The following is a 25,159-nucleotide window of genomic DNA, read 5'->3' as shown; positions in this document are numbered from 1 at the left end:
AAGCAGAGAGTGGAAATAAAGGGATCCTATTCTGGCTGGTTGCCGGTTACCAGTGGAGTTCCACAGGGGTCGGTGTTGGGACCGCTTTACGATGTATGTCAATGTTTTGGACTATGGTATTAAAGGATTTGTGGCTAAATCTGCCGATGGTACAAAGACAGGTGAAGGAGTGGGTAGTGTTGAGGAAACAGAGAGCCTGCAGAGAGACTTGGATAGTTTAGGGGAATGGGCAAAGAAGTGGCAAATAAAACACAATGTTGGAAAGTGTATGGTCATGCACTTTGGTGGAAGAAATAAATGGGCAGACTATTATTTAGATGGGGAAAGATTTCAAAATGCAGAGATGCAAAGGGACTTGGGAGTCTTTGTGCAGGATACCCTGAAGGTTAACCTCCGGGTTGAGTTGGCTGTGAAGAAGGCGAATGCAGTGTTGGCATTCATTTCTAGAGGTATAGAATATAAGAGCAGGGATGTGATGTTGAGGCTCTATAAGGCATTTGATAGACCACACTTGGAGTATTTTGTGCAGTTTTGGGCTCCTTATTTTAGAAAGGATATACTGACATTGGAGAGGGTTCAGAGAAGATTCACGAGAATGATTTCAGGAATGAAAGGGTTACCGTATGAGCAACATCTGGCAGCTCTTGGGCTGTATTCCCTGGAGTTCGGGAGGATCTCATAGAAACATTCCGAATGTTAAAAGGCCTGAACAGATTAGATATGGCAAAGTTAGTTCCCATGGTAGGGGAGTCTAGGACAAGAGGGCACGACTTCAGGATTGAAGGACGTCCTGTTAGAACTGAGATGTGGAGAAATTGCTTTAGTCAGAGGGTGGTAAGTCTGTGGAATTTGTTGCCACGAGTGGCTGTGGAGGCCAAGTCATTGGGTGAATTTAAGACAGATAGATAGGTTCTTGATTAGCCAGGGCATCAAAGGGTATGGGGTGAGAGCAGGAGAGTGGGGATGACAGGAAGAATTGGATCAGCCCATGATTGACTGTCGGAGCAGACTCAATGGGGCGAATGACCTACTCCTACTCCTTTATCTTATGGTCTTATGATCATTAACCGAGGGGTCTATGGAAAGAGGCCCATGCTATGGAAATTGAGCATGGAAAGAGGCCCTTTGGCCCACAATGTCTGTGCTAACCACGGCCAGTTTAAACCGTACATCTGCCTACACATCGGTCGATGACTCTCATCATCCCTGTCGTCCATCGATGGATGAGAGAGTGGAACTGACCCAGTGCAAAGGCCTTTCCACTTGTCAAAACTCGCCCACACTGGTCTCCTGGCATTGTTGGATACAGACAGCCAACCGTCTGCACTGGGCGTCTGAGCCGATACGGTCTATCACAGGAGCACGGCAGCAGACACTGGATGAATCCCTCTGTCGATAACTATTAGGAACTAATACACAGCTTTGTAGTACTGTAGGGGTATTGGTAGTGTTCTCATTTGTTCTGTATTTCATCTAAATACCTAATTTGTTTTACTCAGTTAAATGGTAGTTTGTCTATTTTTAGTGCCTTTTTAACTACTTAACCTGCCTCCAGCAGTTCCCCTAGCAGAATCTTCCAGGTAACTATAATTCTGTTTTTGAAAACGCCAAATCTTGCTCGTACATCTTTAAAATGTCTTAAACCTCTTACATTAAACTTGTGCCCTCTATTCTACCTGGGAAGTTGGGGGTGGGGGGGTGGGGAGAGATGCTGACTACACACTTTGAGGTGCTCGTTATTTTACATATGTACTTTCGGTTTCCTCTCGGCATCCAGCGCTCCACAGAAAATGGTCCAAGTTTGTCCAACCTCTCCTAGCTAATGCACTCGGCGCCAGGCACCATCCGGTGAACGCCCTCTGCCCCCTCTTCAAAGTCCTTCCTGTAATGTGGTTAACAGAGCTGCACCTGTCGGAAAAGATCGGAGAGCATAATGGGTGAATTCGGACTGGCAAAGAGTGAAATAATCCGGCAGTTAAGCTCCTGTTTGGAATGTGTTGCTGATGTTATAAAGTAAGAGTAACGTGCCCCGACCCGCTGGCACACGCGATGTAGGCAGTAATTTCGAGTGGACGAGAATATACGAGCAAGGATGTAATGCAGAGGTTTTGTAAGGTTCTAGTGAGGCCTCACTTGGAGTATTGTGAGCAGCTTTGGGCCCTGTTATCTAAGAAAGGAAGTGCTGACATTGGAGAGGGTTCAAAGGGTGTTTGTGAAAATTATTCTGCGATTGAACAGTTTGTCACATGAAAAGTGCTTGCCGGTTCTGGGCCTGTACTCACAAGAATTCAGAAGAACGAGGGGTGACCTTATTGAAACCTTCTGAATGTTGAAAGGCCCCGATGGAGTGGATGTGGAGAGGATGTTTCCTCTGGTGGTAGAGTCTAGGACCAGAGGACACAGATAGGGTGGATGTGGAGAGGATGTTTCCTATAGTGGGGGAGCCTAGGACCAGAGGACACAGATAGAGTGGAGGTGGAGAGGATGTTTCCTCTGGTGTGAGAGTCTAGGACCAGAGGACACAGATAGAGTGGATGTGGAGAGGATGTTTCCTATAGTGGGGGAGTCTAGGACCAGAGGACACAGATAGAGTGGATGTGGAGAGGATGTTTCCTATAGTGGGGGAGTCTAGGACCAGAGGACACAGATAGAGTGGATGTGGAGAGGATGTTTCCTATAGTGGGGGAGTCCAGGACCAGAGGACACAGATAGAGTGGATGTGGAGAGGATGTTTCCTATAGTGGGGGAGTCCAGGACCAGAGGACACAGATAGAGTGGATGTGGAGAGGATGTTTCCTATAGTGGGGGAGTCCAGGACCAGAGGACACAGATAGAGTGGATGTGGAAAGGATGTTTCCTATAGTGGGGGAGTCTAGGACCAGAGGACACAGATGAAGTGGATGTGGAGAGGATGTTTCCTCTGGTGGGAGTGTCTAAGACCAAAGGACACAGCCTCAGAATGAAGGGTACCCTTTTAGAACAGTGGTGAGGAAGAATTATTTTAGCCAGAAGGTAGTGAATCTGTGGAATTCATTGCCTCTTTTTCTTTGTTTGGTAATTTTTCCAAATCTAATGGAGGAGGTGGTCTGTTCCTAATATCCAAGGTGACCCAAAGCTGGACCAACTTTCCCTAAATGTGGGGTGCACAAAGCGGAGGTGTGCAGCAGCTGGCTGCACTATTCCAGGCAGGCCCTGTCTTGAAGGCAGTGCCTCAGAGCTACGAGCTGCAGAAGTGTCTGACCTGTGGTTTCTTTCAGTGCGTCGCCGAACAACAGCTGTCAGGGCTGCAGACGATGGGAGTGACAGTGAGGCTGAGCTGGCTGCATTCTGCCCCAAGGTACGGAGTTTTCTGACCCTACCCCTCCCCAACCCCTTCCCCAAACCCTTCAAGGCTTAATGTTTCTATGAAGACATAGTCGCTAAGATAAATGCTGATCTCCCTGCCCGCACAACAAAGTCCACTGACTCTTGCCATAACTTAGAATCATTTATGTAACGCTGGGGAGTGTATTTAGCTGGCATGGAATTAAATGGATGTGCAGATCTCATCTTGCTGCTTGTTTCTTGCATGGCAAAGTTCGACGACTCTACGTTCGGTAAGGAGCTGGAAATTTCTGACTTTGAGCATTCAGACGCAGAGGTGTCGTACACCGAGAATGGAACTTTCAACTTATCCCGAGGACAGACCCCGATGACAGATGGCTCTGAAGGCAAGTTCTGACGTTTTAACGGGGGGGGGGGGGGGGCATACTCAGACCGTAAGATGTAGGAGCAAATTTCTATCGAGTCTGTCGTTGTGTGCACAACTCCTCATCTGCAATTGAACTGTTCTCATTAGCTGAATTCTCCGTCAAATTGGACTGAACTCAAAGCTGTGGCATTCTGTCCAGTGGGATTTCAGTCACTGCTGTAACTGTTTGTCCCATTCTGATTGTGAGAAGTTTGCTGAGGGCAAATGATCCATCCTTGTTTTACCCTTGAGCAGGCGTCCCCAAGCTTCCTCATGCCACGGCCCAATCCCCTTTTTCATGTAAGGAGTCCGTGGTTCCCAGTTTGGGAACCAACCCCCTGCTCTGGAGGGAAAATTAGCTTCCTACACTCGCATGACAAGAACTTCTGAAAGCTTTCACTGACCCAAGTTACCTCTCTCTCCTAGATCTCGATCGCCACAGCGACCCTGAGGAGTCATTTGCGAGAGATCTCCCCGAATTCCCGTCCATAAACCCTGATGTGACAGGACTGGACGACGATGACGACACCAGCCTGGGTATTCCAACGACATCCTACCAGCCCCTGCTTCAGGATAACGCGAGCCTGTCCTCCGATCAGGAGGATATCGATGAAGATCTGTCCCAGAGTGGACTGCCGTCACCTCTGAGCTTCGCGGGCAGTCAGGGCTTCTCTCTGGCAGGAACGATCGCCAGCAACATGGTGGCGGCTGCGTTGTCGGGCGCCGCTCCTGAGGGCCAGTTGTTGGAAGCTGCTGCCCAGACCTTACTCGAGCATGGAAACGTAGAGGTGGACACGGATGCGGAGGGAGACGATTTTGAACTGCTGGACCAGTCAGAACTGAATCAGTTCGAGAACCTTGGCACCCACAACCGGGGCACGCGACAGCCGTCGAAGGCGGGGTTCCTCGCAAACCTTCTTCGAAAGCAGTAGGTTTGTGTGGGTGTTGCTAGACGACACCACACGGACCCAGTAGCTTAGCAGGGGAAGGGGGTCTGTGCATAGGTTAATATTGGCTCCATGGTTGCCCTTTCTTTCTCACATGTGAACACATTTGCACAGCTCAGTGTGACATAGGTTTACTGATACTTTGTGTTTCCGGGGTTTGAAATGATCAAACCCCAGTCAATAATCAATCTACCCAGACAGGTAATTGATACCCAGCTGACACACTTGGATCAACAGAGTTGTTGTAGACGCAGCTTGGCGTGGTTTTGTGTACGTAAAAGGCGAAATTCCCGCAACTGTCCGTGAGGTATTTTCGCACATCTTCCCCACAGTTAATGTTCTTTGGCATCGTGGAGAGTTGGTGAGCAAAGCCAGGCTTCGTGTGTGTGTGCGCGCGTGTGCGTGCATGTGCGTGTTCGTGAGTGTGTGTGTGTGGTTTCATTGTGACCTCGTAAAATGCATCATTATGCACTTAAAACATTCACCAGCTAGGATCCGAGTTGCGGGGTGAAGCAATTCGATCCGAAACCGAGCACGGATACTCATAAGCGGTAAATAGGAAGTAAACATCGCTGTAGTTGGCTGAGAACAACAGGACATTTAGCAAGTTCAGCCTGGGGATGAGGCAGGGGTGTGGGGTGGGATCTCTCAAGTCCAGTAAGAGGCTGATATAGGAAGAGAGATGCTTTGTTAGAGTTCCTGTTTCATCTCCCAATGCCAAGGGAAAGTCACAATCCAGCAACACCGGGGGGGGGGAGGAGGGGGGTGTTTGATTGTTCCTCGCTAGTGGGATGTTTAAACCCTTGTGCAGAATTTCTTTGTGCTTTGCACCTCGTCTCTGACGACCGTTCCATACCTCTACAGCTGTCTGTTTGGCTTGAACCTTGTCTGCTTGTTGTACCTCAAAACTCTGCAGTCCTGCCTTCAAAAGGTGACTGTGTTTTAATTTATTCAGTGTGTAGGATGCAGACGCTTGTCGTCAGCTGGAATTGCGGCGAGGAACTGACCGTAATGAGTGGAACGGGAGTTGCTGCTCTAGTATTTCTGTGCCAATACGTTGCTGAAAATAGTCTCTGCACCGAGAGACACTGCACAGCAATAGCTTTTAGTTAGTCCATCAGATCGTGACGGCTCTTTATTTAAAAACAGTATGACCAGGCCTGAAGGTCGAAAACAGTTTTGGAATGAGCTTAGGTAGTGTTACAGGAAAGTGCTGTGAACTTCCTTGGATTTATCAAAGGTTCTGGCTGAAATCTGGTAATAATGGCAGTTGGACACTACAGTTCAGTGATTGGGTGACAGGTGAAGCTGGTCCCTCACAGATGCCTCCAGGTAACAGATGAGATATCTGAAACCTGAGACCGACATCAGATTTGGCCGTGATGGGAACCCGAGGTGTGACCATTGCTGTCTGAAGCCAAACGATGCTGACAGTTTTGCAGCTTTCCCTCAGGGGAAAAGGTGACAGATGAGAAATCTACACCTGCGGCGATGGGACCCGAGGAGCGACCATACTGTCTAACGTTGAAAATCTCCCTCCTTCCCTTACGTGGGGAAGCAGTCCCCCTGACTGTAGTGAGATCGGCACGGCGTTGTATTGCCTTTCAACGGCTGCTCAACGGTTTCCGTTTGTTTGATCAGGGAAGAAAACAGCAAATCAAAATGCAAATGAAATACTTAAACTAAGCTCTGAGCCAAGGTGTTTTGAAGTAGGTAAATGCCATAATCCAAAGTTCTGCAGTGATGTGACGAAGCAATAGTTCTATTTAAGTTCATTTGAGTGAGAAGACTTCTTTGAAATTTCAGATATTTTTAATACATGTTCATGACTTTTTAAAGAAATTCATTATTGACGTGATTTGTTGTATTTGAATAGAAAGTGAAGATCCGGTGGGCGCCGGGTAAAAGTAGGTGAGAAGAAGATGGTCAGCTTCAATCCTTCATCTGTCCGAACGTGGTGTTTGAGATGAACTGTAATGTTGAAGGATTGTGAGAAAGTTCCATTGAAAATGCAGCTGGGAATGCAGGCGTTATGATTGTAAATGCACAATGGATTACAGAGCGTTTGTGTAAAACTATTGTCCGGACCTTGCAGTGCAGTGATCCACGTGGCCACTTGTGAATTCTCATTACCCGCTTTCACAAGAGGTTCATTTCACGTGATCTTTCTGCAGGGTCCGGACTTTAGATGCTGGCAGTTAATAAATTGTGATTCCATCAGTTCCTGAAATTTAAAAAATAATCTATAAAGAATGGGTTGATCCCTTACACCTTTAGAAAATTGTATGAAATTATATAAATACTAAAGTTTTATTTGAAAGTTGGTGAGCTCTAAGCTTTGGGAATTTGAGGCAAAGCCTTCTCTTGTCGACAGCTCCAGCATTTTACTCCAATTGACATTTTCACCATTTCATTAGAAGCCAAGGCAATTAAAATATTTTGTAAATACAGAGTGGATTGAACTGTTGTGTAGAACGTGCAGTGTGTATTTTTTGATGTTATGTGATCTTCAGCAGCACCTTGTGTACTTTCCAACTTGTTCATGTTCGAAGATGAATTGACTTGATCCATTCGGACATTTTTTTTGTAGAAAAGTCACTTTATTTTTGAATCACTCATTAAAGTGATTTTCTAAGTATGTGAATGGAAATCTGAGGGCTTGATTCTATACGTGCCTGATCTAAACTCTGTGTTTAATGTGCCTGACAGTCCGTCATTTTTAGATGCTGCCTTTGAACTGCAGCAAAACTGTCCTGTTGAAAAGAGCAAAATCGCAAAATGATCCTTGCTGGATGAATAAAGACGACCATGAGGAGACGGCCATTATGTACATTGCCAAAAGAGGAGACACGGTGACTAATGGTTTAGAGATGTAGAGCACAACAGCACACAGACTGGCCCTTCAGCCTGATTAGTCTGTGCTAGCCTGTGCCTGGCACAGTTAATGTACCATAGAAACTTAAGCTATGGGAGCAAAGTTAGGCCATTCAGCTTATCGAGTTAGCTCCAACATTTCACCATGGTTGGTCCATTTTCCATCTCAGCTCCCAGCCCCCACCCCATCTCACTTCATGCCTTGACCAATCAGGAATATATCGACCTCTGCCTTAAATATACCCAATGAAATAGCCTCCATGGACGTCTGAGGCAAGGAATTCCACAGTTTCACCACTCTCTACCCAAAGAAATTACTCCTCAACGCCCCTCTGTACTGAGGGCTGTTTCCTCTGATCTTAGACTCTCCCACCAGATCAAACATTCTCTCCACATCCTATCAAGGCCTTTCATCATTCGATAGGTTTCAATGAGGTCGCCCCTCATTCTTCTGAATTCCAGTGACTACAGGCCCAGAGCCCCTTATGTAACAAGTCATTCAATCCTGGAATCACTAATGTACCTATCCAAACTCCTCTTCAATGTGACAATTGAACTCACATGCGCCATTTCCACTGGCAACTCGTTCCACACTCTCACCGCTTTGAGGGTAGGTTCCCTTTCAGATTCCCCTTAAACTTCTCGCCTTTCACCCTAAACCCATGCCCTCTAGTTGTAGTCCACCCAACCTCGAATCCTGCTTCAAATCTTATGTACACCTTTCCTGCAGGTAGGTGGCCAGAACAGCACACAGTACTCCCAAGTAATGCCCACTGACTTCTACAACTTCAACATAATGTTATGACCTCAGCCCCCTCCTTTGTGAGAATCGCAAGAGCCCTAGTCAAGGGGGGGTCAACTGACCCAAGAGGGAAACGTGCGGAAGACCACGTTCTCCCGAGAAGCAGAATAAAGTGACTCTGACTATTGTCTCATGAAGACCACGTGTAAAGCCCTAGGGCAAAGTGGGCTGGGTGATGGGGGAAAGATTGCCTCACCCCCCACCCTGATTGACATCTACAACCCTGCCAGTCCAGATAAAAGGTGGGCTGCCGAGGCGGGGCCTCAGACGCACCAGAAGACACGCTAGAAATCCTGCGACAGCGTTTTGATAGTGACAGCCGGTGGTGGGGTTCGTGTGCGTCTTCCTTGCCTGGGATTGGCGACCTCACCACGGAAGAATAGCCTAGCTACAGGGGAGGCCACAGATGAGAGTCCATTCCCCAACGAGACTTCCGACGAACTCCTACAGGTTGGTAAATGTTTCATTCAATCTCTCTCTTTCTAACAAAAGTGCACCAACGCGACACCACAACGACGGCAGCTGGTGGAACTGCAATGACCACAAAAGACTTTTAGATATCCAGCAAACAATATATATCTACATTACCCCTAGACAACGATAGAGCTTATTTTTGATTGATTATTACTATACCTGTGCTTTAGATGAGTTGTGATGACGTATATGATCTGAATGTTTTGTATTAACCATACGTTTGTGCCCCTTTATAAATAAAAACGTTTGAAAATAGTAGCACCAGGCTTCAGCAGACCTATCTATCTTTGCTGGTAAGTCACCCGGTTACTGGGGAACGTAACAAGTGGGTTGCTCGTCCCGGATTTGAAACCAAAGGGGAGGGTCAGTGAATCGGGCTGCAAGTCCAAACTTAAATCTGGTTATGCAGGTAGCCAGACAGGAAACCAGCAAAGATGGATGTGGGTGAATTTATGAGAAACCCGACTGTAGAGGCGCTAGGGATGGCTACCAAATCAGACTTGGTAAATCTGGCAAAGGGGTTAGGCCTCGCAGAGGTGAGGTCATCAATGAAAAAGCAGGAAGTGCGAGGGGTCATAAATCAGTATTACATTGGGATGGAGGTGTTTGCAGCTGAGGATTTGGAAAATATCCCCGAAAAGAGATTAGCGAGTGGGACAGATCAGGTAGAGTTGGAGAAAGTAAGGTTGGAACATGATCTTCAAGTAAAGCAGCTAGAAGCAGCTGCAAAGGAAAAGGCTGAGGAACGAGCTGCAAAGGAAAAGGAAAAGGCTGAGGAAAGGGAGCAGGTGTTCAAACTAAAGGAATTAGAGATGAAACGGGGTCATGAGCTCCAGCTAAAGCAGCTAGAAGCAGAAGAGAAAGAGAAACAAAGGAGCCATGAATTGGAGCTGGACAGGCAAAAGCAAGAGCGAAGAGCTCAAGGGCAAGAGAGAGAGGAGGGGTTTGATGTTAGTCGGGCGTTGAGGGTGGTCCCCCCCTTCGAGGAGACGGATGTTGATAGTTATTTCTTGCTTTTTGAAAAGGTGGCAGTGAATCAGAAGTGGCCCAGAGAGCAGTGGGTGGCGTTGTTACAAAGTGTGTTACGAGGGAAAGCACAGCGGGCATATGCCGCGTTGCCCCCAGAAGGGGAAGGGAATTATGACCAAGTAAAGGAGGCCATTCTCCGAGGTTACGAGTTAGTACCTGAGGCGTATAGACAAAGGTTTCGAAATTTAAGGAAAGGGTGGAATCAAATGTATACCGAGCTAGCCCATGAGAAGGGTGTGCTCTTGGACCGTTGGTGCACTGCGGAAAAGGTGGCCGAGAACTATGGGCGTCTTCAACTTCAACAAAACATCCCATCTTCTGTACTCAATACTGTGATCTATGAAGGCCAATGTGCCAAAAGCTTTCTTTTCTATCTGTGATGTCACTTTCAATGAATTACGGACCTGTATTTCCAGATCTTTGTTCTACCTAGGTGTCCTACTGTTCACTGTGGAAGATCTACCCTGGTTGTTCCTACCAAAGTGCAAAACCTCCCACTTGTCTGCATTAAATTCCACCTGCCATTTCTCCAGCTGATCCAGATCCCACTGCCAGCACTGTCAGCTACGCCCCTAATCTTGGTGTCATCCGCAAATTTGCAGATCCACTTTGCCACGTTATCATCCAGATCACTGATATAAATGAGAAACAACAATGGCCCCAGCACCGATCCCTGCAGCACACCACTCATTACAGGCCTCCAATTTACTAACACAGCCTGACTGCCCAGCGACTAACCCTTGTTGACCAAAGTCCATGTAAACCTAATTGTAGACGTCCATGGCATGAAAAAGGTTGGGAACCCTGATGTGGACAAAATGCACCGCCTTTCAGAATCGGCTTTAGTATCACTGGCTTATATGGTGAAATATGCGACTGTAGTAGACTGAAATACATAAAAACTGTAGATTACATTAAGTGCATATATAAAAAATCGAATGAATAGTGCAAAAAGAGGCAAAAAAACTAGTGAGGTAGACGTTCACGGGTTCAACGTCCATTCAGAAATCTGATGGGGAAGGGGAAGTAGCTGTTCCTGAAACATTGAGTGTGTGTCTTCAGGCTCCTGTACCTCCTCCCTGATGGCGAAGGGGAAGAAGCTGTTCCTGAAACATTGAGTGTGTGTCTTCTGGCTCCTGTACCTCCTTCCTGATGGTAACAATGAGAAGAGGGCATGTCCTGGGGGATGGGGGTCCCTAGTGATGGATACTGCCTTTTTGGAGGTTGGTGCCCGTGATGGAGCTGACTAAGTTTACAACACTCTGCAGCTTACTTTGATCCTGTGCAGTAGCCCCCACCTCCCCCATACCAGACCGTGATTCAGCCAGTTAGAATGCTGTCCACAGCACGCATATAGAAATTTGCAAGTGTCTTTTGTGACACACTAAATCTCCTCAAACTCCTGATGAAATATAGCCACTGTGGTGCCTTCTTTGTAACTACATCGATATGCTGGGCCCAGCATAGATCTCTTGCTAACTCTCTCCACTTCTGATCTCTCTAAAGACTTGTGTGTGTGTGTGTTCCCTTGTCTTACCCTTCAGTTCTTTGGTCTTACTGATGTTGAGTGCAAGGTTGTTGCTGCGATACCACTCAACCAGCCAATAAATCCCGCCACTGTACACCCTCTTGTCACCTTCTGAAATTCTGCCAGCCATAGTGTCGTCAGCAATTTTATAGATGGCACTCGAGCAACAACAACCTTGGGAATCTCCTTGAGAAACTATTAGATCAGTGGGACACTACTTCCCACACACACAGCCACTGCTGACTATCCCTAATCAGGCCCTTTCTATCCAGTCCATTAGAATAATTTATTCACAACTGCTTCAGGCCTATAATTTCCTGGCTTATTTTTAGAGCCTTTCTTAAACAACAGAATAACATTAGCTATCCTCCAATCCTCCGTTACCTCACCCACGGCTAAGGATGTTTTAACAAACTCTGCCAGGGCCAATGAACACATGTAGGCTTCCTCACTTTTTTTCTTTTTTTTTTGCTCTTTCTGCACTAATTTTTGTTTAATATTTCTTACTGTAATTTGTAATTTTACTGTTATGTATTGCAAGGTACTGCTGCCACATAACAACATATTTGTCGACATCAGAATCTGGTTCAAACAGTTAGTTTTGAAATTTCCTCTGTGGCAGCAGTACACTACAATACATAAAATCTATATATTACAGCAAATACGCATATAGATATATGAAAAGTGAGATAGTGTCCATTGTCCATTCAGGAATCGGATGGCGGAAGGGAAGAAGCTGTTCCTGAATCGTTGAGTGTGTGTCTTCAGGCTCCTGTACCTCCTCCCTGATGGCAGAGGGGAAGAAGCTGTTCCTGAATCATTGAGTGTGTGCCTTCAGGCTCCTGTACCCCCTCCCTGATGGCAGAGGGGAAGAAGCTGTTCCTGAATCGTTGAGTGTGTGCCTTCAGGCTCCTGTACCTCCTCCCTGATGGCAGAGGGGAAGAAGCTGTTCCTGAATCATTGAGTGTGTGCCTTCAGGCTCCTGTACCTCCTCCCTGATGGCAGAGGGGAAGAAGCTGTTCCTGAATCGTTGAGTGTGTGCCTTCAGGCTCCTGTACCCCCTCCCTGATGGCAGAGGGGAAGAAGCTGTTCCTGAATCATTGAGTGTGTGCCTTCAGGCTCCTGTACCTCCTCCCTGATGGCAGAGGGGAAGAAGCTGTTCCTGAATTGCTGAGTGTGTGCCTTCAGGCTCCTGTACCCCCTCCCTGATGGCAGAGGGGAAGAAGCTGTTCCTGAATCGCTGAGTGTGTTGCTTCAGGCTCCTGTACCCCCTCCCTGATGGCAGAGGGGAAGAAGCTGTTCCTGAATCGTTGAGTGTGTGTCTTCAGGCTCCTGTACCTCCTCCCTGATGGCAGAGGGGAAGAAGCTGTTCCTGAATCGTTGAGTGTGTTGCTTCAGGCTCCTGTACCTCCTCCCTGTTGGCAGCAATGAGAACAGGACATGTCCTGGGGGACTGGGGTCATTAATGATGGACGCCGCCTTTTTGAGGTGTCGTCTTTTGAAGGTGTCCTGCGGAACCCGGTGCCGGTGATGGAGTTGGCTCAGTTTACAACTCCTGCAGCTCTTTCTGATCCTGTGCAGTGGCCCAGGATGACGACGCTGCCAGTTTTTAAAACTTTTTAAAAACTTTTTAACCTTTTTAACTTATATTAACTTTTTTTAAATATATTTTTTATTTTTTTTCTACAAACAGCAACAAAAAAATACAGCACATCCTCAAAAACCACGACCATAACAAAATCAAATTGAATATTGAGCAGCAAAAGGGAGAATAATATAAAGGCAGAAGTAAACATACACAGCAGAGGTGCACCGCACCAAAAAAGCCTCAGTCCTCACCCTGTAAGGAAGTCCAATACAGGGCCCCATATCCTTTCAAAGATGTCCCCGCTGTCCTCATTATATAGTCTCAGTCTCTCCAAATGTAAAGTGTTTGCCAGTTCTCTCAGCCACAGATCGTACGTAGGCACAGTCCATTTTCCACATTTGCAGGATTAACTTCTTAGCAGTCACCATTCCAAACAATACAGCATTTTTTCATACTTATTGGCTGAAGACAGGGAGCTTGTTGCTCCAAGGATGGCCATGAGCGGGTCTGGTTCCCACCGCTTACCAGCTCTCCTTAATAACCCCACTGCAGTTAATAAGTCACATTTTAGTAACAGCCTTGTGGTTGGCAGCACTATAGGAATTTGGAAGCAGATTCAACTACACATTAAGGCCCCAAAAGCTTATATTGGCACTCCGATCTGTGACAATCATTCCTTTTTTGCCTGGCCCGAATGATTCTGTTTTTTCCTTCCTGGAAACTGAGTGGCATCTGTAGTGTAGGTGATCTATATATTAATGGAAACTTTGCCTCATTTGCGCAGTTACAAGCAGTCCCTGCATCTAGTTTTTTTAGATATTTACAAATTCGAGATTATGTTAAGAAGTATATACCCAATTTCGAAGTTTTGGACAAACATGAGTCCCTGGAGACTGTAAATCAGACCGTAAAACCATAAGAGATAGGAGTAGAATTTGGCCACTTGGCCCATTAACTCTGCCCCACCATTCCATCACGGCTGATCCATTTTCCCTCTCAACCCCATTCTCCTGCCTTCTCGTAACCTTTCTCACCCTGACTAATTAAGATCCTATTACCCTTGGCCTTAAATGCACCCAATGACCTGGCCCCTACAGCCGACCGTGGCAAAGAATTCCACAGATTTACCACCCTCTGGCTAAAGAAATTCCTCCTCATCTCCATTCTAAATGAACATCCCTCTAATCTGAGGCTGTGCCCTCTGGTTCTAGTCTCCCACAATATCAGAACCATCCTCTTCATGTCTACTCTATGAGGCATTTCAATATTAGAGAGGCTTCAATGAGATCACTTTCTGCCCCGTCACCTCATTCTTCTAAATTCCAATGAGTACAGGCCCAGAGCCATCAAAAGCTCCTCATAGATTAACCCTTTCTTTCCCGGATTCATTCTTGTGAACCTCCCGTGGACTCTCTCCAATGTCAGCATATCATTCTTTGATAAGGGGCCCTTGACATATAACCAATACCAACCCCTGTGGAACACTAGTCACCGGCAGCCAACCAGGAAAGGCTCCCTTTATTCCCACTCTGCCTCCTGCCAGTCAGCCAACCCTCAATCCACGCTAGGATCTTTCTTGTAATACCATGGGCTCTTGCAATCCTCATGTTCAGCACCTTCTCGAAGGCCTTTTGAAAATATAGCACGCAACATCCGCTGATTCTCCTTTGTCTATCCTGCTTGCTAAAACTTCAAAGAATTCCAATAGATTTGTGAAGCAATATTTTCCCTTAAGGAAACCATGCTGGCTTCGGCCTATTTTATCATGTGCCTCCAAGTATCCTGAAACCACGTTCTTAACGATCGACTCTAACATCTTCCCAACCACTGAGGTTGAGACTAACTGGCCTAAAATTTCATTTCTTCTGCCTTCCTCCCTTCTTGAAGAGTGGAGTGACGTCTGCAATTTTCCAGTCCTCCAGAACCATTCCTGAATCGAGTGATTCTTGAAAGATTATTACAAATGCCTCCACAATTTCTTCAGCCTCCTCTTTCAGGACCCTGGAGTGTAGACCATCTGGTGCAGGTGACTCCTCTACCACCAGAACTTTCAGTTTCCCAAGCACCTTCTCCTTAGTAACAGCGACTTCACTCACTTCTTTCCCCCGAGTCTTTGAACTTCTGGTTCAAATGTCTTCTAATGCTAATGTCTTCCACAGCGAAGACTGAAATGTCTGCTATTTCCTTGTCCCCCATTAGTACTACCTCCCCAGCATCATTTTCCAGCAGTCTGATATCTACCTCGTCGCTCTGTTACACTTTAAGTATATGAAGAGGCTTTTGGTGGTCTCTTTGCTTTTGGCTAACTTAGCTTCATATTTCATCTTTTCGCTCCTTGTGGCTTTTTAGTTGCCTTTTGTTGATTTTTAACAGCTTCTCAATAATTTTGCAATAGTATATGTTACGTTAGCTTTGATTTCCCTTGTCAGCCACAGTAGCGTCATCCTGCCTTTAGAATACTACTTTGGGATGTCTCTCTCCTGCGCCTTCCGAATTTCTCCCAGAAACTGCTGTTCTGCTGTCATCCCTGCTAGTGATCCCTTCCAATCAACTTTGGCCAGCTCCTCTCTCAAGTCTCTGTAATTCCCTTTACTCCACTGTAATAGTGTTACATCTGACTTTAGCTTCTCCCTCTCGAATGCAGGGTGAAGTCTACCATATTATGATCACTGCCCTCCAAGTGTTCCTTTACATTAAGCTCCCAAATCAAAACTGGTTCATTGCACAACATCCAATCCAGAATAGCATCTCCCCTGGTGGGTTCAAACACAAACTGATCTAAAACCATCACACTGGCATTCGGCAAATAGCCTCTCTTGGGATCCGGCACCAACCTGATTTTTCCCAATCTACCTGCGTATTGAAACCCGCCCTTGACTATCGTAATATTGCCCTTTTGATGTGCCTTTTATATCCCTCATTGTAATTTGTAGCCCACATCCTAGCCACCGTTCGGCCTGTATATAACATCAGGGTTTTTTTTAACCCTTGCAAATTCTGAACTCAACCCACAAGGATTCAACATATTCTGATCCAAAATCACCGGCAGGCCACCCCCTCTGCCTACCTGTCTGTCCTTTCAATACGATGTGTACCTTCGATGTTAAGCTCCCAACTTTGATCTTTCAGCCACGACTCAGTGATGCCCACAACGTCACACCTGTCAATCTCTAACTGTGCTACAAGATCATCTGCCTTATTCTGTATGCTGTGTGCATTCAAATATAACACCTTCAGTCCTGTATTCATCACCCTTTTCAATTCTGTCCCCAAGTTACACTGCAACTCATCCCACTGACTGCAATTTTGACCCATCATCTGCCCGTCCTTCCTAATAGCCTCACTACACTCTGCACCTGGTTGTATACCAACTGCCCCATCCGTCCAGTTCCCATGCTCCTGCCAAATTCACTTAAACCCTCCCCAACAACCAGGCAAACCTGCCTGCAAAGATAATGGCTCCTTCCTCAAATTCAGGTGTAACCCGTCCCTTTTGTACTACAGGTCATACCTTCCCTCTCTGGTGCTTGGCACAGGTAGCAGTCCAGAGATTACCACCCTGGAGGACCTGCTTTTCAACTTTCTACCTTGTTCTCTGTAATCTCTCTTCGGGACCTCCTCACATTTCCACGACTTCTGCTCATCCTCCTTCTTCAGAGAGCTGTGGACCCGATCCGAAACATCCCCGACCCTGGCGCCATTGGGAAGTCTCTTTCACGTCCACAGAACCTCCTGTCTACTCCTTTAACCATGAAATCCCCTATCAATACTGCAGTCCTTCTCTTTCCCCTCCCCTTCCGAGCCACGGCACCAGAGACCCCGTCGCTGTGGCTCCCTCCTGGTAGGTCAACAGAATCCAAAGCGGTATACTTATTACTGAGGGGTACAGCCACAGGAGTGCTCTGCACTGGCTGCCTGCTTCCTTTCCCTCTCCTGACAGTCACCCAGGTACCTGCCTTCTGCAAGCTCGGGATGACTAGCTCCCTGTAAGCTCCTATCTATCACTCCCCCATTCTCCCCTATGAGCTGATGGTCATCGACCTGCAGGTCCAGTTCCTTAACAAGCTCCCCGAGGAGCTGCAGCTCGATGCGCCCGGTGCATCCCGGTTATCCGGGAGGCTGGAGCTCTCCCAGAGTTCCCACATCTCACACAAAGGAGACAACACGGCCTCTGGAGCCATCCCCAGAAGCTACTGACCAGAAACTTACCTCTCCCAAGCCTGCCAGAAAAATTATAGATGGCATTTGGGCTGTGCCCAGCCACACAATCGTGGAGCGAAAGAGAGCAGAGTGGTGGGTTAACGTGCGTCAGGGTTGATTGTCAGCGAGGAGATGTTATTTCCAATCTGCATAGACTCTGGTATGGTTTTTTTTGTAATTTTTTTAAAATTTAAGTTCATCAAACAAACATTTCCATAAGATGTATTTCAGACATTGTACATATATATCATATAATCATATATATCACAAAATCTCCACAAAGTATTTATCTGGGGTATACACTTATAGAAAAGAGTGGAAAGAAAAAAACAAGCAAAAGGAAAGAACTATGTACAAGTAGGGAGTGATCTCTTTTTTACAACAGATTCATTGATTTGTGAGAATAAAATCAGGCCTACGAAGCATTATGTAGTTAAACCATTTTTCCCAGTATGAATCAAATTGTTACAGCTTATGATTAACAGATGCTGTTATCTTCTCCATTTTGTAAATGTCCATTGTAATTTCCATCCATGTATTTAAAGTTGGGCTCTCCTGTGATAACCATTTCCTGTAAGAGTCTTTTTACCAGCCAACAACAGTATATTCATTAAATATTTATCTCTTTTCAACCATTCTTGAGGTATATATCCAAAATATATGGTTCAAGGATATTTCACATTTAAAGATGTCTTGTAGGGCATTGTGTATCCCCCTCCAATAGTTTTTGATAACAGGGCAGTCCCAAAAAAATATGATAATGATTTGCATTTTGATTTCCACAATTTCTCCAGCAAACAGGGAGGTTACTATCATAATGGGATTTCTGAGAGGGTGTAATAAAATATCTTATCAAGTTTTTCCATCTAAACTCCCTCCATTTCTGTGAATTGGTACACTTCCATTGATACCTCCATATTGTTGTCCATTCTTCCTCAGATATAATTATCCCTCTTTCCTTCTCCCATTTTGTTTTAATGTATGAAGTCGAATGTGTTTTAAGATTTGACAACCCCTTATACATGCTTGAAATGATTTTACTACCACTATCTGAATTATATGCTTTTCTAAAGAGCTCTATCAAGCATGTATTTGCCTTGGTTACATTTTTAAGCATCTTATCGTCATATCGCATATATTACATAATATTACATATTGTCACATCTGTAAATACCGATAAAAATCTTGTTTTTCTAATGTGTTTCTCTTTAAGCATTTCAAAACTGAAGTGTTCCTTCTTTCATTATGTTGCAAAGAACTGTTATTCCTTTAGCTGTCCAGTCCTTAAATCTAGCATCCAATTTATTTGGTGTAAAATCAGAGTCATATGCACACAATTTAAGAATTGCAGTATCTCCCACTAGATTATATTCTTTTATAATAGTTTTCCATACTTTAAGAATCAATTTCACCCATGGTTTATCAATAGTATTTATGTACCTTTGCAGGTTGTTATCAGCCAAAATTGCTTGTATGGGGATGGGAAGTACCCGCTCCTCAATGTTTTCCAATTGAGCGTCATATGATGGGTTGCACCAACATATCACAGCTCTCAACTGTGCTGCAAAATCATAATCTCTAAGAGAAGGCAAGCCCCATCCTCCCTTTTCCTTTGCTAATTGCAAAGTTTTGAGATGAACTCTAGGCCTTTTACCCTGCCAAATATACCTTGATAGTATCTTGTTCCATTCATTAAATTGATTTTGATTAATCTCTATAGGTAGGGTCTGAAAGAGATATAACAGTCTGGGCAGTATATTCATTTTAATAGACTCAATCCTTGAACTGAGACTGAAAAAAAGAATCAGGCTCCATCTTGCCACATCTTCCTTAATTTTTTTTATATAAAGGCTGATAATTACATTCTGATAATTTTGCCAAATCTTTTGGCATAATGATGCCCAAATATTTGAAAGACTCTGTGTGCCATGCCCAGGGGTATCGACTTTCAATTTCTCTTCGTGGACTATGGTAATATGAAAGTAATTGGGTTTTATCAATGTTGATCTTGTATCCTGATAATTGACCATATTGTTCAAAGGATTGCTTCAATTTAAGTAGAGTATGTTGGTTGCCCTAGATAGATCAAAATGAAAGAGATAGATCTGTCCCTTTAATAGTAATTCCCCTGATAGACTCTGGTATGTTCTTGAAGGCACACGCACACCTGCGCAGGTCTTGGTGAAGTCAGTGGCATGTGGCATATTCATAACAGCAGAAGATATTGGAGCAGAATTAGACCATTTGACCCATCGTATCACCTCTACCATTTCATCATGGCGGATCCATTTTCCCTTTCAGTCCCGATCTTCTGCCTTCTCCCCATATCCCTTTGTGCCCTGACCAATCAATGAATAATCAAACTCTGCCTTAAAATAGTCTGCCCTATTATTTCTACTAAAGTGCATTGCCATACACTTCCTGACACTGTATTCCAATCTGCCACTTTTTTTTTGTCCATTCTGCTAATCTGTCCAAGTCCTCTGTAGCCTCTCTACTTCCTCAAAACTACCTGCCTCTCCACCTATTTTCGTATCATCCGCAAACTTTGCAATAAAGCCATCAATTCCATCATCCAAATCATTGACTGATAATGTGAAAGGAAGTGGTCACAGCACAGACCCTCGTGGAACACCGGTGTTACGAATGTGCCACAACTCTGAGGGGCCGAAGGGTACAAAGTAGCCCCCTCCTTTTTGAGAATCGCAAGATCGCTATTAATTCGGGTCTGGGACCCAGGAAATGAGAGAGAGACGTCCAGAATACACAGGTTTTGGAATGTGTCCTGGCCTCAGCAAGGCGGAACCATTGATAACGACTATTGTTTCTTGGAGACGGAATTGTGTATTGAGTACTGTACTATTCATTGAAGCCCTCAGGGGGTGACCAGAGTGGGCTGGTTGAGGGATTGCATCATCCCAACCTGATTGACATTTGAGACCCCGTGAGTAAGGATAAAAGAGGGTCTGGGGAACAACCCCTTCAGACGCACCAGGAGAAACGCTAGAAATCCCGTGACAGCGTTTAATAGCGACAGCCGGTGGGGCTCGCGTGCGTCCTTTTCCCTTTGCCTGGGGAATTGGCGGGATCACCACGGAAGAACAGCTTAGCTAAAGAAGAGACCACACCAACGAAACACCAAGGATCAAAATCATAAAAAGGAAAAGCTGGCAAGTTTCTAAAATCTCTCTTGACTCCAACCAAAGGCTGCAGCCTGAATGAACTGAGTGACTTTTATATTTCCATCGGACAATACATTATCCCCTAGACAACGATAGAGCTTATTTCTTATTGATTATTATTACACCCGCACTTTTAGAGTTAGTATTGATGACGTATATTATCTGTATGTTTGCATTGATATTATTTTTGTGTATTTTTACTAATGAATCCGGTTAAAAATAGTACCATCAGACTTCAATGGACCTCTCTATCTTTGCTGGTAAGTGACCCAGTTACGGGGTTCATAACACTGGTAACCAGCCAGAAAAGACTCCCTTTATTCCCACTCATTGCCTCCTGCCAGTCAGCCACTGCTTTATCCGTGTGAGTATCTTCCCTATAATACCATGGGCTCCAAGACAGCCTCGTGTGACAAAGTGTTAAAGGCCTTCTGACAATCCAAGTACACAATACACAACATTCACCAATTCTCCTTTGTTTATACTTCATTTTATATATATGTTAACATCCCGCACCTTCTGCAGTGCTTTTAGAAATCCCAGCCATTGCTGCTCTGCTGTCATCCCTGCCAGTGTTCTTTTCCAATCAATTTTAGCCAGTTCCTTTGTTGTGTCTCTGCAATTCCCGTTACTCCACTGTAACATTGATGCATCTGACTTTCACTTCTCCTTCTCAAATTTCCGGGTGAATTCTATCACTTTACCCCCGAGGGTTCTTTGACCTTAAGCTCTCTAATCAATTCTGGTTCATTGCACAACACCCAGTCCAGAATAGCAGATCCACTAGTGGGCTCAAGCACGAGCTGCTCTAAAAAGCCATCTCATAAGCATTCTAGAAATCCCCCCCCCCCCCCGATTTTCCCAAACTACATTCATGTTGAAACCCACCCCCCATGACTAATGTTAAATTGCCCATCTGGCATGCATCTTCTGACTACCATTGTAATCTGTAGACTCGAAGATGGATTCCCTGAATGTGCCAGTGATATTAAACCTGATTCTGTTTCTAAATTTGCTCAAGCAAACTCTGTGCCTGTCTGAGAGCCTCTTGTATGCCTGTATTGTATTTGTCTCCTCCCACCCAGAGAGCACTTCTCACTTTCTCACTTTCCGTTCTCCATAACCCAAGTATGTCTCACCTCCCATAAGACCACAGATATTATTGAATTTGAATTTTGAATTGAATTTCAGTTTATTGTCATTTAGAAACCACGACTGCAATGCAGTTAAAAAACAACGTCCCTCCAGAATGATATCACAAAAGCACATGACAAAACAAACTACATCAGAAAATCCACATAACATTTGGCAATCCTCAAATCCAGAGTCCAGAGAGGCTGCTGAGTATTAATATCGCACTACCATCTTAGCGCGTACCCTGGAAAGGAGCTCCAAGTCCACCAGACAAAACAAGACTACCCAGGCACACCAAGTCAGGAGACCAACTAGACCACGCAACAAAACAAAAACTAAAGCTACAAGACCTACACAAAACCACATAGTTACATATAGTTAACATATAATTACAACAGTGCAAACAATACCATAACTGATTAAAAAAAGACCATGGGCACAGTAAAAATAGTTCAAAGAGGTTAAAAGACTAAGTTTGAAAGAAACCACTACACAGTTTCCACAAGTCCTCAGGATCCCTATAGACTAGTCATCCCACGCAGGAGGCAGAATACCCCCTTCGGTAATATTAGAATAGAAAAGGTCCGTTTGGCCCATTGAGACTGTCCCGCCATTCAATGTTTCCCCACTCCATTCTACTGCCATCTTCCAGTAACCATTAACCCTCCTACCAATCTAGAACCAATTATCCCTGCTTTAAATCCATCCAATAACTTGGTCTCCACAACCGACTGAGACAACGAATTCCACAGATTCTCCACCGAGCCATGATATTCCTACTCATCTCAGCTTTAGAGGGTTGCCCCTTTATTCTCAGGTTACATCCTGGGATCCTTGCAGGTCAATATTGAACTGGAGTGGGGAAAATTGAGGAAAGTTAATTGGGAGCTGCTGTTTTTTTGGGCAACTCCACATCAGGCCTGTAGAGGGTGTTTAAAAGGCCAAACGCAAAGAGTTCCAGGAATGTTTCAGTGAGCAGATAAGGATGAAGCGAGAGGTGGTGGATTTACTCAAGCAGGAAAAGGACGCTAAATTGAAAAGGAGCCCATGAGTATTCTGAAAACAACAAGTAAAACCATGAAAAACCCTTGGCAAGTAGAAAAAATCAGCAGTCAGGCAACATCCATGGTCCTATTGGATGGCATAACAGTCACATTTGGGGCTGATAGAGCAAATGATTCTGAAAGTGGGAGGAGTCTAGGACAAGAGGACACAGATAGAGTGGATGTGGAGAGGATGCTTCCTACAGTGGAGGAGTCTAGGACCAGAGGACACAGACAGAGTGGATGTGGAGAGGATGTTCCCTATAGTGGGGGAGTCTAGGACCAGAGGACACAGAGTGGATGTGGAGAGGATGTTTCCTATAGTGGGGGAGTCTAGGACCAGAGGACACAGATAGAGTGGATGTGGAGAGGATGTTCCCTATAGTGGGACAGTCTAGGACCAGAGGACACAGACAGAGTGGATGTGGAGAGGATGTTTCCTACAGTGGAGGAGTCTAGGACCAGAGGACACAGACAGAGTGGATGTGGAGAAGATGTTTCCTATAGTGGGGGAGTCTAGGAACAGAGGACACAGACAGAGTGGATGTGGAGAGGATGTTTCCTATAGTGGGGGAGTCTAGGACCAGAGGACACAGATAGAGTGGATGTGGAGAGGATGTTCCCTATAGTGGGACAGTCTAGGACCAGAGGACACAGACAGAGTGGATGTGGAGAGGATGTTTCCTACAGTGGAGGAGTCTAGGACCAGAGGACACAGACAGAGTGGATGTGGAGAAGATGTTTCCTATAGTGGGGGAGTCTAGGAACAGAGGACACAGACAGAGTGGATGTGGAGAGGATGTTTCCTACAGTGGAGGAGTCTAGGACCAGAGGACACAGATAGAGTGGATGTGGAGAGGATGTTTCCTATCGTGGGGGAGTCTAGGATCAGAGGACACAGACAGAGTGGATGTGGAGAGGATGTTTCCTACAGTGGGGGAGTCTAGGACCAGAGGACACAGATAGAGTGGATGTGGAGAGGATGTTCCCTATAGTGGGGGAGTCTAGGACCAGAGGACACAGAGTGGATGTGGAGAGGATGTTTCCTACAGTGGAGGAGTCTAGGACCAGAGGACACAGACAGAGTGGATGTGGAGAGGATGTTTCCTATAGTGGGGGAGTCTAGGACCAGAGGACACAGACAGAGTGGATGTGGAGAGGATGTTTCCTACAGTGGAGAGGATGTTTCCTACATTGGAGGAGTCTAGGACCAGAGGACACAGACAGAGTGGATGTGGAGAGGATGTTTCCTACAGTGGAGGAGTCTAGGACCAGAGGACACAGACAGAGTGGATGTGGAGAGGATGTTTCCTACAGTGGGGGACTCTAGGACCAGAGGACACAGAGTGGATGTGGAGAGGATGTTTCCTATAGTGGGGGAGTCTAGGACCAGAGGACACAGACAGAGTGGATGTGGAGAGGATGTTTCCTATAGTGGGGGAGTCTAGGACCCGAGGACACAGATAGAGTGGATGTGGAGAGGATGTTCCCTATAGTGGGGGAGTCTAGGACCAGAGGACACAGAGTGGATGTGGAGAGGATGTTTCCTATAGTGGGGGAGTCTAGGACCAGAGGACACAGATAGAGTGGATGTGGAGAGGATGTTTCCTATCGTTGGGGAGTCTAGGACCAGAGGTCACAGATAGAGTGGATGTGGAGAGGATGTTTCCTATAGTGGGGGAGTCTAGGACCAGAGGACACAGACAGAGTGGATGTGGAGAGGATGTTTCCTACAGTGGGGGAGTCTAGGACCAGAGGACACAGACAGAGTGGATGTGGAGAGGATGTTTCCTACAGTGGGGGAGTCTAGGACCAGAGGACACAGAGTGGATGTGGAGAGGATGTTTCCTATAGTGGGGGAGTCTAGGACCAGAGGACACAGAGTGGATTTGGAGAGGATGTTTCCTATAGTGGGGGAGTCTAGGACCAGAGGACACAGATAGAGTGGATGTGGAGAGGATGTTCCCTATAGTGGGGGAGTCTAGGACCAGAGGACACAGATAGAGTGGATGTGGAGAGGATGTTTCCTATAGTGGAGGAGTCTAGGACCAGAGGACACAGACAGAGTGGATGTGGAGAGGATGTTTCCTATAGTGGAGGAGTCTAGGACCAGAGGACACAGATAGAGTGGATGTGGAGAGGATGTTTCCTATAGTGGAGGAGTCTAGGACCAGAGGACACAGATAGAGTGGATGTGGAGAGGATGTTTCCTATAGTGGAGGAGTCTAGGACCAGAGGATACAGATACAGTGGATGTGGAGAGGATGTTTCCTATAGTGGAGGAGTCTAGGACCAGAGGACACAGATAGAGTGGATGTGGAGAGGATGTTTCCTATAGTGGAGGAGTCTAGGACCAGAGGACACAGATAGAGTGGATGTGGAGAGGATGTTTCCTATAGTGGGGGAGTCTAGGACCAGAGGATACAGATAGAGTGGATGTGGAGAGGATGTTTCCTATAGTGGGGGAGTCTGGGACCAGAGGATTCAGATGAGTGGATGTTTCCTATAGTTTCTTGATAAGAGAGGGTCTCAGAGGTTACGGGCAGAGGGCAGCAGAATGAGGTTCTGAGGGAAAAAAAATTAGCGGAGCAGACTCGATGGGCTGAATGGACTAATTCTGGTCTCAGC

At 45.7% G+C, this 25,159-nt stretch overlaps 1 protein-coding gene across 1 annotated transcript in view; it reads left to right on the top strand.

The window, feature by feature from the left end:
* retreg3 (reticulophagy regulator family member 3) overlaps positions 1 to 7,315 on the top strand; it is a 48,197-nt gene extending 40,882 nt beyond the window's left edge. Inside the window, exons 7-9 of the mRNA XM_073071831.1 lie at positions 3,258 to 3,337; positions 3,578 to 3,710; positions 4,157 to 7,315. Of these exons, the coding sequence (XP_072927932.1) occupies positions 3,258 to 3,337; positions 3,578 to 3,710; positions 4,157 to 4,662 (719 nt within the window). The 3' untranslated portion in view covers positions 4,663 to 7,315. The remainder of the gene's footprint in view (positions 1 to 3,257; positions 3,338 to 3,577; positions 3,711 to 4,156) is intronic.
* The last annotated feature ends 17,844 nt before the right edge of the window (positions 7,316 to 25,159 follow it).

Source organism: Hemitrygon akajei, chromosome 18, assembly GCF_048418815.1.
Source record: "Hemitrygon akajei chromosome 18, sHemAka1.3, whole genome shotgun sequence".
In the NCBI taxonomy this organism is placed as follows: domain Eukaryota; kingdom Metazoa; phylum Chordata; class Chondrichthyes; order Myliobatiformes; family Dasyatidae; genus Hemitrygon; species Hemitrygon akajei.
The sequence above is the reverse complement of the archived record's forward strand: the minus strand, read 5'-3'. Positions and strand labels throughout refer to the sequence as shown.